Source organism: Leopardus geoffroyi, chromosome C2, assembly GCF_018350155.1.
Source record: "Leopardus geoffroyi isolate Oge1 chromosome C2, O.geoffroyi_Oge1_pat1.0, whole genome shotgun sequence".
NCBI classification, from domain to species: domain Eukaryota; kingdom Metazoa; phylum Chordata; class Mammalia; order Carnivora; family Felidae; genus Leopardus; species Leopardus geoffroyi.
In genome coordinates, this window is record NC_059333.1 from 151944378 (window position 1) to 151957358 (window position 12981).

General features: G+C 52.4%; 1 protein-coding gene across 5 annotated transcripts in view; it reads right to left on the minus strand.

The window, feature by feature from the left end:
- The window catches only part of TTC21A (tetratricopeptide repeat domain 21A), a 34821-nt gene that overhangs the window by 18244 nt on the left and 3596 nt on the right, over window positions 1–12981 (minus strand). For 4 of the 5 annotated variants that reach the window (XM_045436502.1, XM_045436501.1, XM_045436500.1 and 1 more), the window contains exons 5-9: window positions 11965–12087; window positions 9519–9676; window positions 4909–4993; window positions 2725–2823; window positions 1551–1743 (exon numbers count right to left, since the gene is read on the minus strand). In XM_045436502.1, the coding sequence (XP_045292458.1) occupies window positions 1551–1743; window positions 2725–2823; window positions 4909–4993; window positions 9519–9676; window positions 11965–12087 (658 nt within the window). The remainder of the gene's footprint in view (window positions 1–1550; window positions 1744–2724; window positions 2824–4908; window positions 4994–9518; window positions 9677–11964; window positions 12088–12981) is intronic. The other variant, XM_045436503.1, reaches the window with a different exon arrangement.

The window sequence follows — 12981 nt, forward strand, 5'->3', positions numbered from 1 at the left end:
CCTCCTGCCCCACCGCCTTGAAAGGTCTCCTTGATTCCATTCTCTGGTCCCCCTGTCATCTCGCTGACTGCCCCGTGGCTTGTGTAGCTCCCAGCCTCCAGCGACCATGAGCTTGCTTTTTTTTTTTTTGCTTTTTTTTTAATGTTTATTTTTTTATTTTGAGAAAGAGAGAGTGAGAAAGAGAGGCGAGAGAGGGAGAGAGAGAATGCCCAGCAGGCGCTGGGAGCGCAGAGCCCGACGCGGGGCTCAATCTCACAAAGCGTGAGATCATGACCTGAGCCGAAACCAAGAGTCAGACACTCAACCGACTGAGTCACCCAGACGCCCCTTGTTATTTGTCAACTTTTGTTTTTCTTGGAGCTCTTTGGGAGAAAACGGGTCTAGTCGTTTCTTTAGCTGCCCCGTCTGTGTACCATGTTGGCCTACGGCTTTCCAGAGTGGCTTGTCATTTCCTTACTTTTGATGCTATCTGTTTTATATCCTCTAGAAATGTGACGTTCTCAAAGCTTCTGGTCCACCAAAGGCAGCTTTCTCTGTTTCTAGGGCTGCGTTATCTTTTCAAAACGCCTTCCAGGATTTTATGGGTTTGGAAGTGGAGGAAGATGCATGGGCTCACGAGTCAGCTGACGTGGTGAACAACCTCTCAGCTAACCGTGCTGTGCTGGCGAAGAGCCTGGACCATAGAGAGAAGTGGCTGGACCCAAAAGACACGGCTCCTGAGAGCTGGGGCAAGGAGCCAGCCTGCCTTGAGCCTGGGACCATACAGTTTCCTCAACCAAAATTAAATTGCTGGTTCAGAGTTCACCACACGCCGTAGATTTGAAGGCTTAAAAACAAAATGTGTAAAATGAAAATTGGGGTCTGGGAAACTTACTGACGTTTCTCTAGAGCGGGGTGGGCGGGCCTCTGGACAGACAGGGAAGTAAAACTCTCAAAACTATTGCTCTGGTGGCCTTTCAGCTCAGGGCCTGCAGAGGAAGAGTCTAGGGGCTTTGGGTTGGGTGCTCCCGGACTGGGACCCTCTCCAACACTGGCCTTGCCGGGCCTGAGAAGAGGCGGGGCCCCCGAGCGGAAGGGGCAGGCTGCTGGTCCTCCAGGGGGTCACAGTGTGGACATCGGAGGTCTGATGCAGATCCGAGTGGCTGCGGCCACACTCTGACAGTTCCTGTGTCTCTTACACCTATGCTTACTGATTCATGGGGTGCCTGGGTGACTCAGTTGGTTGAGTGCTTAACTCTTGATTTCGGCCCAGGTCATGACCCCAGGGTTGTGGGATCGAGCCCCATATGTGGAGCCTGCTTGAGATTCCCTCACTCCCTCTGCCCCTCCACTCACACACACACACACACACTCTCTCTCTCTCTCTCTCTCTCTGTCTCTCAAACAGACACCAATTCATGGAAAGGCACCCCATCATACAATGTACTCCAAAACTCACACACCCTCTGGGGAAGATGCTTCCCAGCGCCTCTCTTCTGGACCCACGGAGGCTACCTTGCGACCTGCCTTCCCGCACCCCCCACCCCCTCCCTTGCCCGGACCGCATAGACCTGTCAAGGCAGCCACACTGCTCTCGTCCAATTTCATGGCCTCCGAGTACCACAGAGATGCCTCCTTCACTTGGTCCCGTAGGATGAAGAGATAGCCCAGCTCTGTGGCCACGTGGGCGTAGGCGGCTGTGGCCACGAACGTGCGCTCGATGAAGCCACACACCAGCTGCAGAATCGCCTGGTGCCTTCCACACTGCAAGGAACGGACACGTGGGAATAGGGAGACCCGTCAGTCCAGCCTGTCCGAGCAAGGCCGTGTCAGAAGTGGGGGACACTTTGGCAGTCCCGTTTCAGGTGCTCAGGAGAGACTAAGAGGGGCCCATGACCCATATAGCCGGGGCTGTGCACTTGTCCAGCTTCCAAAGCCTCTCACTGGCCACATCTGTGGAATTTGCCTCCAGGCACAGGTCCCTCCAAAGGGCCCACCTCCTGTCTGAGTTGCCAAGAAGTTTTTCAAAAACTGAAGGGGGGGCAGAGCTCTTCGTGCCCTGTTGGTGGGATGTGGCCCCGAGGGCAGCCATGTTCCCGGCCGTGTGTGTGGAGAACGAGCACAGAGAAGCAGACACAGGTGTGTGTCCCTGAGGGAGGGATGGCGTCCCAGTGGCATTCAACCACACGGTTCTGGTTCCTGAGGCCCCACAGCCACCCCAGATTTTGCAGCAACTCCTTCTAGTCAATCTGCTTTGGGGCTGAAGGGTCTGACAGAGACAGACTGTTTGGCGACCTGGTCTGTTTGCACCTGCCTGATGGCAGAGGGGGTGCGGGCAGGCCTGACTTTCCAGGTCACTTCCACAGAGAGACAATATGGCAGTTGGGTGCCCTGGCACCCCGAGCTAGAGGCAGGCATCGCTCTGCCGTGTAACAGCCACAACACTGCTCTCTTCCCCCAAAAAAGGAGCCTCCTACTCTAAAAGCACTGTCAGACCCAATGGCTCTGATCCTTACAGCGTCCCTGAGCGACATCTGGGCCAAGGAAACGGAGTGTATGAGACACAGGTATTGTTCAGAGGCGGGTAGGGGCCGCTAGGTATGGGCCATCGGCCTGAGAGGCCAAGTTGGAGCCAAAGAGGGGAGGGCAGGGTCCTCAGGGGGCTCCCAGGGGGGCCATAGGGCTCCCCTTAGGAACACCTGGCCAGAAGCAAGATTTCAGAAACCTGGAAAAGAGCCTTCTTACCAGCCTGCTAACCACAAGGATTTTTTTAAGATGGAGGTTTGGATTTTGGGGCTCTCTTGTCTCCAGTGCCTTAATCAGGTTTCTAACATGATTGGCAGCCTGTGGGGACAAAACAGACAACGTCAGAGGCAATTTATAAAGTGGAAGTTGGGCAGAGGTTCACAACCCTGCCGTCCCTTAGCACCCCCTGGGAGATCTTAAAACACCCATGCCCAGAGGCCAGCCCCAGAGATTTGGGTTCAACTGGACTGGGATGGGCCCAGGCACCAGCATGATTTCAAAGCCCCGTAGTGGAACTTTCAGGAGCTTATGCACCCAAGAGCTGGCAGTGCCCCTTTGTTCATGGATTTGCGAAGAGAAGTTGCCCTTTCGGACCCACCCGGCCAGAGCCAGAAGCCAGCTGTCATGGTGCCCACACAGCGGCTGACCAGGCCGGCGGCACATCACCTGGGCTGGCCCAAGAGCAGATGGTCATGGCGAGTCCCTGGCCTCGAGCCTCTGCTCCATGGTGACATGAGTCACCACACTGGTGTCCCCTTGTCATGCCAGTGAATCCTCTCAAAGGGCCTGGAAGTCAATAGAGCTGTCTGAATTGTCCAGCCCAGCAGACAGAGGGTCAGAAAGGTTAGATAATTTGCTTGAGGTCACTCAGCCAACCGGGTGACTGACTCCAAAGCCTTTGTCCTTTCCGGTTGACTCCTCTGTCCATTCCCTACCGAGGAGCGAGGAGCGGGGAGTTCTTAGTTCCCGGTTGCAAAGAAGTGCCAGGAGTGAAACCCCGGATGGGGCAGGTCTACTCTGCTCAGTCAGTGCAAAGCAAGCTTAGCACTGAGCAGCCTGGGCCAGGGAGAGATGGGGGGTGAAGGAGGGGCATTCAGACAACTCTGCCCCTAGGATTAACCCTCAGGCCCCGGGGAAGGCCTGCCCAAGGCTCCTGGGTTGCATGAAGTTGAAGACAGGCCCATCTGTTCTCTGGTTCCTACCCAGCGATGGTGCTGGGGCCTCTTTTGAGGGTTCCTTCTAAACATGGACTGTACCCTCTGTCTCACCCCACCACACAAAACCCACAATCTCAGAGCTGCGCAGAAGGAACCGGAAGCTTCTTCTTCCTATCATGACCCCTTAGCGACTCCTGATTTGCCACGCTTTTCACAGAAGCAGTGTATTTACTCAAAAGGCAATGTTATGGGTTGAGAATGCAAACTCTTCTTAAAGATAAAAACCTATCCTGGTATTGAGGTTTTCATGAAGAACTGTTTCTGTGTTTGGGGGCTGTTTTGGGTTTCTGTGGAACACTACAGGGCTTAGGAGCAAGTTTGGGGCTAGGCCTACCTGGCCAATACCTGCTTTTTCTGCAGACCTACATCATTGGAAACGCCTAATAGAGTATATGCGTGGTTTCCTTTATTCACAGAACTATGTGTTCGACAAGACATCTATCTGCTAAAACTCTGCGAAAGACCTAACAAATTTAAAAAATCTTAGGTAGTGGAGTATCCCAACAATCTGTACAATTCTAGGGTGTGCTGGTTTAGGGGTGAATATGATTTGGACTCATTCACATTCAGAGGCTGTTTGAAATTGAGAACGAGGCAGATGTATCTACTCTGACCCCAAACGTGGCCCTAAAGTACAAAAATTGGATCCCAAAGACTACAGGTGGGGAATTCTTGAGGTACGTCCATATTCAAGTGGAGATCAAAGATGCCCAACAGAAAGAACTCTGGGTTATTTTGAAGATTAGATTTGGACTTAGGGGGAACTATGGTGATTGGCAGTGGAAGGAATCACATGTGAAAATCCTTACATAAACATTTATTGACTTAAAAAAAATTTTTTTTTTAAATGGCATTTCGTGACATCAGGCACTGTTCCAAGCTCTCCCGTTTGTCATCCCGTTTAATCCTTATAACAACCTCACAAAGTGGTGGGAATTTTCTCCACTTTATGAGTGAGGATCCCAAGGCTTATCCAGGTGAACCCGAACCACAGTCAACTTCACTGCCGACCCAAAGAGCAAACCAGAGGACTTCCCCTTGACAGGGAGTAGGAGGGAGGGAGGGAGGGAAGGAGCTGAGATCCAGGGAGCACCCTCCAAGACCCTGGGGATGAGGGCACTAAGAGGGCTTCCTCTCAGGCTGTGCGTGTTTCAAGGTCTGACTCCTGAGTCTTGAAAGAACTTACTATGGTTATGTTTCCTTCTCTTGCAAGTTCATGCACAGCTAGGATTTGGCAGGCATCAATATTGCTTTCATCTTTTTCTAGGATTCTGAAAGAGGAAGAGGAGCCCCATGAATCGAGAGTATTCACAGGCAAGGCCAGGGTGATGTGGCAGCCGCTTCTGATTGTCTTGTATTATCCATTCTACCCTTCTCCTTCTAATAACAGAACTCCCAGGGCAGCACCTGGGTGGCTCAGTAGGTGAAGTGTCTGACTCTTGATTTCAGCTCAGGTCTTTTTTTTTTTTTTTTAAATAGGCTCCACCCCCAGCGTGGAGGGAGACCATGGCTTGAACTCACAATCCTGAGATCACGATCTGAGCTAACGCTCTGGAAAACAGCGTGGAGGCTCCTCAAAAAATTCAAAATAGATCTACCCCATGACCCAGCAATAGCACTGCTAGGAATTTACCCAAGGGATACGGGAGTGCTGAGGCACGGGGGCACTTGTATCCCAATGTTTATAGCAGCACTTTCAACAATAGCCAAATGATGGAAAGAGCCTAAATGTCCATCAACTGACGAATGGATAAAGAAGATGTGGTTTATATATACAATGGAATACTACTTGGCAAGGAGAAAGAATGAAATCCTGCCATTTGCAGCAACATGGATGGAACTGGAAGGTATTATGCTGAGTGAAATAAGTTAGTCAGAGAAGGACAGATATCATGTTTACACTCATATGTGGATCTTGAGAAACTTAACAGAAGACCATGGGGGAGGGGAAGGGGAAAAAAAACAGACAGGGAGGGAGGCAAACCACCAGAGACTCTTAAAAACAGAGAACAAACTGAGGGTGGATGGCGGGGGGCGGGGGGAGAGGGGAGAGTGGGTGATGCACATTGAGGAGGGCACTTGTTGGGATGAGCACTGGGTGTTGTTTGTAAGCCAATTTGACAATAAATTATATTCATAAAAAAAAAAAAAAAGATCTGAGCTGAGATCAAGAGTCAGATGCTTAACCAATGAGCCACCCAGGTGTCACTTCAGCTCAGGTCTTGAGCTCAGGGCTGTGAGTTCAAGCCCTGTGTTGGGCTCTGTGCTTGGTGAGGAGCCTACTTAAAACAAACAAACAAACAAACAAACAAACAAACAAACAAACAAATAGAACGCCCCACTTGGCTGGGCACTTGCTACCCAGAATAAACACTACATCTCCTAGCCTCCCCCTGCAGCTTAGGTGTGGCCCTGTGACTAAGTTCTGGCCGACAGGATGTGAATGCAAGTGTCCCATGTGACGTCCAGCTGTATCCTCACAGCGTATGCCTTCCATTTCTTCTCTTTCCTCCTTCCTACTGGCTGACATGTGGGCCATGTGAGCCGCATCTTAGGTAGAGTGGCAAGAAAGAAGGGGCATGGGACCCTCCAGAGTAGTGTTGCTGTCCCTGTCCTGGGCAACCACCCGAGCTCTTACCTGACAGAGGAATAACCTTTCACATTATTTAAGTCATGTGTCTGGGGTGTCTTTGTGACAGAGGCCATTCATATTGCAGCGAACACAGGCGTGATTATCGTACCATGGTCCTGGGGTGGCGGAGAGGTGCCTGGGGGGCAATCCGTGCTGTCAGATGGAAAGGGAACCTTGCTTTCCATCACGTGTTTCATTGTGAACATGCGGTTTCTGGTCATACATACTGTGGGGTTTTCGATGTTCTGTTTCTTTATAGGAAACTTCATATATTTTTCAGCCTGGTCAGGGATGGCCTTCTGCTTAATAGAGGGTTACTTTAGGGGCGCCTGGGTGGTTAAGTGTCCAACTTCAGCTCAGGTTATGATCTCACAGGTTGGGAGTTCGAGCCCCACGTCTGGCTCTGTGCTGACAGCTCAGAGCCTGGGACCCGCTTCCGATTCTGTGTCTCCCTCTCTCTCTGCCCCTCCCCCACTCTCTCTCTCTCTCTCACACACACACACACACACACTCTCTCTCTCTCTCTCTCAAATAAACATTAGAAAAAAGTGTTACTCTAATGAACACACAAAATTCTAACATGATTAGTTAGGCACAGTTAACATTCAAACAGTTCTAACCATTCATGGTGATTTTGAAGGTACTCACCAAAAACATTTGGATATTTAAAAAAAACTTAAAATTAAAAAAAATTATTTATTTAGAAAAAATTTTTTTAATGTTCATTTATTTTTGACAGAGAGAGACAGAGAACGAGCAGGGGAGGAACAGAGAGAGAGGGAGACACAGAACCTGAAGCAGGCTCCAGGCTCTGACCTCTAAGCACAGAGCCTGATGCGGGGCTCGAACCCACGAGCCGTGAGATCATGACCTGAACCCAAGTCAGTTGCCTAACCGACTGAGCCACCCAGGCTCTCCTAAAAAATTTTGTTTTAAAGAGAGAGAGAACCAACAGGGGAAGGGCAGAGGGAGAGGGAGAGGGGGAGAGGGAGAGAGGGAGAGAGAGAGAGAGAGAGAGAGAGAGAGAGAATCCCAAGCAAGCTCAGTGCTCAGCACAAAGCTGGTCTCGATCCCATGACCCTGAGATCGTGATCTGAGCTGAGATCAAGAGTCAGATGCTCAACCGCCTGAGCCATCCAGATGTCTCCCCCCAAAAAACTTTTAAATAACTTATGCACTAAAGAAGAATCAGAGTGGATATTAGAAAATTCTTAGAGCCAAAATGATCCTGAAAATATATGCACCCAAATGCGTAGATACTACTAAAAATGGTGCCTTGAGGGACATCCACAGACTTACACACTGATATTCTAAAAGAAGATTGAGAATGGATCAGCCAGGCATCCACCTCAAGAGTTGAACAGCCCTTGATCCAACAAGAGCAGAACAGCCCCAAAGGAAGAAGTCGCTGGAAATCATAAAGAGCAGACATTAATGAAGTAGAAAACAGAGATGTGGTAGAGACCATTAACAAAACTCAAAGCTGCATCTTTAGAAAGACCAATAAGGGGGCTCCTGGGCGACTCAGTCGGTAACGCGTCCGATTTTGGCTCAAGTCATGAACTCATGGTTCTTGAGTTCGAGCCCCACATCGGGAGCCTGAGGCCTGCTTCAGATTCTGTGTCTCCCCCCGCCCCGTGTCTCTGTCTCTTTCTCCGTGTCTCCCTCTCTCCCTGTTTCCCCTGCTCCTGCTCTGTCTCTCTTAAAAATAAACATAAAAAAAAAAGTTTTTGAAAAGACTAATAAAAGAAATACTTATTCTAATGTTGACGAAGGAAAACAAGAGGACAGGGAAAAATAAATAATATTAGGGATGGAAAGAGAAACACACCTAGAGGGGGGCAGAGATTTAAAAAAAAAAAAAAGCAACGGGGGCTAAGCGCCCGGCTGGCTTAGTGTGAAAAGCAGGAGACTCTTGATCTTGGGGTGGTGAGTTCAAGCCCCACGGTGGGCGTAGAGATTACTTAAACCAACAAACAAACTTAAAAAGATAAGTTCTGGGAGCACCACTACCTGGGAAAACCTCTAGGAGGGCAGGCATCGGGTGTGGGCCTCAGCCCTTTGGCACTAAACACCGGGGCAGGGGGGCTGGGCGAGGGAGGTGGTGAGCACCGAGGTCGTGGCTCTCGGCCAGGTGTCCCCAGGTATCCCGCTGGCCGAAGGCCAGGCCTCCAGAGCAAGCTCTTGAGCCAGCTCCCGCCAAGGACACTGGCCAGGTATCAGCCAGGCCCACACAGGCACTGCACTTGGGGGCCCCCGCGGGCCGAGCTGGCAGGAATCCCATTCATTTGTGACCGGCCGCCTCTCTCGGAGACGCAGATATCAGTGAAGATCATCAGAGAAATGACCATCCGTCCACAGCGGGGCAAGGGGCCTGCTTGCGATTTGTATTGTTCTTGAACTGTGTGGGGTGTATTACCACAATTCAGTAACGCTTCACAGTGATAACTTGTGATCGCTCGGGAAAAAAAATAAAATTAGCCTGCGACTCTCTTTGGGGGAGAACATTTAGAATTACTTAATAGAAATAGTTGAGGGGCTAAGAGTTTAAAGAGAGAGGCTTCAGTTTATCTAGAAAATCCCATCCTCAGAAAACCTTCCATCAGACAACCCTTCCCCTGAAGTGGTCTTGTTTTCTATCGACGAGGACAGCGCTCCCAGGTCACCCTGACGAGGTGCCTGGTTCCACATGGCCCAGGGACTCCCTAGAGCTGGCCGTCTGGCTGACGTGCCCAGCCTCAGCTAAGTCACCGGGGACCTCTCCCCCTGAAGCTTTTATCACAGTATATCATACCCGTAGTTGAAAACAATTAAATAGTGCAGCGGTCCCTTTACTCCCCCCTGCCCTCCTCTCCTTAGAGACAACTGCTTGTCGTCCCATAACCCGGCTGCTTTGGGTTCTTTGGGTCGTTCCCTCCAGCGCCCTCCTACACGATCCGCTCGTGCCTCTAGATAATGCCCATTTCTCTGTGTGTCCATCAGACCGCGTCCTCCCTGCCCTCCCCGTGTGATCGCATCACCATTCATACCTCCGCTGTCAACAACAGTCACTTTTTTGTCTTGTTCCTTCAAATACATGGCGTCTCCTATCTCCCCAGCTCGCACGATGGGACCCTATTGGCGCCCTCGGCTGGCAAAGAAAGGAAGCGACCCCCGCCCCTCACCTGTGTCCTGTTTCTACCGCCTGCTCCCAGTCCTGCCGAGCCAAGAACAGCCGCATCTTTAGGACGAGGGCGGGCAGGAAGCTCCCCGAGGTGCTGGTGATCTGGTTCACCACCTCCAGGGCCCCCGAGTAGTTCTGCTGCAGCATGAAGTATGTCGCCTGTTGAAAGCCCAAGAGAGGAGTCTCCATCGGTGCCCACGAAGGGAGGGGGCGGTGTCAGTGTCTCTGCCAGGACAGGAGCAGAGCCTGACACGTGGGCACTGTAGGCTCCCTCGAAGCCCCTGGGGAAGCAGTCGGCGCTCAGAGCGACAAATCAGGGTCCACAGCAATCTTGGGCTCCTGGACAGGCAAGGCAGGGGCTCCAGGGAGACGGGTGAGCCCCAAGCAGGCGTGGGGTCCAGCAGGGCCACGCGAGGGGACCCGCTAGAGGGAGGCCCGGGGGTGCCGGGCACTTCTGAGTTCCACCAACGGCCCACTCGTTTCCCATTCGCTTTCTTTTCTAAATTTCTTCTTTTTTTTTTTTAATGTTTATTTTTGAGAGAGAGAGAGGGTGTGAAGTGAGGGAGGGCCAGAGAGAGGGGGACAGAGGATCTGCACTGACAGCGGAGGGCCCCGTGCGGGGCTCGGAGTCACGAACGGCAAGATCATGACCTGAGCCGAAGTCAGATGCTGAACCCTGTTCGCTTTCTTCAAGCTTATCGCTGAAAACCGCTCACCCAGGCCCAGGGGCGGCTAGTGCTTGCAGGTAACCCCCTTAGAAAGCGTTTTGTTTTTCTCTATCAGGGCCCCCTGGGCCAGAGTTTGGCTTCTGCAGGCCAGTGTCAGCCACCAGGTTCTCCTGAGTGAGGCACGACATGTGCCTGAGGGGCAGAGGGCACTGCTCCCAAAGGACTTGAAACTGGGCTCTGAGGGGAGCTTTTGTTAGACCTTCGGCAACCCGCCCTTCCACGACTTATTAAGAACAAGAGGAGGACTGTTCTAGATGAACGTTTATGCATACATGTGCTCACTGCAGCCCTCTTTCTTTCCTTTTTATGTTTATTTATTTTTGAGAGAGAGAGAGAGAGAGAGAGTGTGAGTCAGGGAGGAGCAGAGAGAGAGGGAGGGAGACACCGAATCCGAAGCAGGCTCCAGGTTCTGGGCTGTCAGCACAGAGCCCAACGCGGGGCTCGAACCCATGAACCGTGAGATCCTGAGTCGGACGCTTAACCGACTGAGCCACCCAGGGACCCCACTGCACTTAGACCCCGTCTAAGTGTAAACTGTAGACGATCTCAGGGTCCAAACAACAGGAGATTGGGGTGACAAATTATATCGGGCCCAGGTGACAGGGGACTGGCTTGATGGAGATGTTCAAGGTGACATTTACATATGGTGGAATCTTACGTGAAGAAAAGGGAACCAAATGACAGGATGCCCTGTGATTACAGCTGTATTAAACATATGAAAGATGTCAATATCAAACATACCAAACAACGCTATCTCCTGCCCTGCGGAGGTGCTCAGTGGGAACCCTTTCAGGACCAGGAGAGCTGGCGGCTGACAGCTGACCCCTGTGGGGTCATCCGTGGCTAAAGGAAGCGGCCTCGTGCCAGGTCACACCCGTCCCCAGGGGGCAGCCCCCATCCAGCACGTGGTCAGGGAGGGGCCGCCCCAGCCCTAGAACCCCGACTCGGCTGAGGCCTGCGCCGTGTCACGAAGCCACTTCTGTCACCCAGCCCTGCTCCTGTCCCTTTCCCCACAGGTGCTGGTCCCAAGGGCGCCCCCCCGATAAACCTCCTGCTCCAGGATCACCTTGGCTCCTGCTTCCCAGAAAGCCCGGCGAGGGCACGTGCAGAACCGCGTGCCTAGAAGAAAGACTGGGAGACGCTGCCCTAAAACGGCCACGTGAGTTGTCTGGAGCAGGGGGGCTGAGGATGTCGTTTTCATTCATCTTTTGACTTTAGTAGCCTTCTGTTTTGTTTTGTTTTGTTTTTAAATGAGGACACGTTCACTTTTCTAAGGTATATACAAAGAGGAGGGAATAAGAGGCTAGTTTTTCTTTCATAGGCTGATCCCGTGAGGGTCACGTAAGAAAAAAGGAACTTCACTTAAGTGGAGATCAGAAAACATAAAACTTGCAACGCACCTCCCTCCTCTTACGGCCCATTGAATTTAACGGGTGAGAAAGGAGAGGCAGAGACAAAAGGACAGACCCTGAGAAGACCCCCCCCCTGCCCCACCCATGCAGAACGAGACGGGAACCCACACCGAGCCGGAAGGACTGTGAGAACCGAGTGGGCCCTGGGCTGCCGTGTGACCCTGACTGTCTCTGGGCCCCCGCTCCTCATCGGCCAGGAGAGGGCCTGGAGACAGAGCGTCTGGCCCGAAGTCCCCTGGTGGATCTTTGGCTCCAAGGGCCCAGGCAGAGACAACCCCCCGCCCCGCCTCCGTCCCCCACTGCCCACCTTTCCCATCAGCCCCAGCACATCTTTGGCGTCCTGCATTCCTTGTTCCAGGTACCTGATGCATTTCTTCACGATGTGGGGCTTGTCCGAGGTGAGGTCCACCCAGCCTCTGAGCACGTAACCCTGGGATCAGAACAAGACAGAAGATGAAGTCCTTGGCCGCGCAGAGCCTCTTGTCCCACCCCTGTCACTCTCCACCCCCAGGCCCTGCCAGGCACACCCACTTGCAGACTCCAGGGCGGCCCTGCTCTCTCTCTCACTGTCAGGACTTCGCTCTGATGCTCCTTTCCCAGCCCAGCCCTCCTGACCAAAGCCCCCTCACCCAGTCAACTACCACCGGTCTCTAAAGCTCAGCCTGGGAGGGCCCTCCTGTCAGAAGCCTTCTGTGACCTTCCAGGCTGGGCTTGGGCCCTTCCCTGGACCCCTGTGGCTCTGCTACCCCCACTGACACACTCCCACCCGTCTTGTCATTGGCTGTCTACTCAACACTGGGATCAGGGGGCCACCACTCCAGCCCTCTCCATGTCCTAGCCCAGCGCAGGGCCCGGCCTGCATGGAGGCAGGAACGAGCAGGGGCCATTGTGAGCGCGGGGGCCTTGCCAGTTCTGTTCCAGCCTTCACCCAGTCTCTGCTGGATAGGCAGCCGGGCCTGGGAGGTGAGGTCCGAGGTGTAGTTGGACCACATTGCCCTGAAGCATCCCTCTGCCCTAGACCAGGGTTTCTCTTTACCGTTACTCTCCTCCTCAGGAGCCTCTCCAGACATTTTCCCGAATCGTTTCCCCTCCCTCCAAGACATTTTAATATCACAGATATACTATCTGTTTATGTAGTGTGTAAATCTGTGTTTTATACTTTTTTTTTTTTTTTTGCCCCCGCCCCTCTGTGTGTTATATAGTAAGATTTTTTTCACCCCCTCCTCCGGGAACCAATTTTCACCCCTTTGGGGGGGGGGTGACATCACCCCTGCTGCGGTGGTGACTAGACTGAGCCTAGATTGAGGCTTCAAACTCTACCATT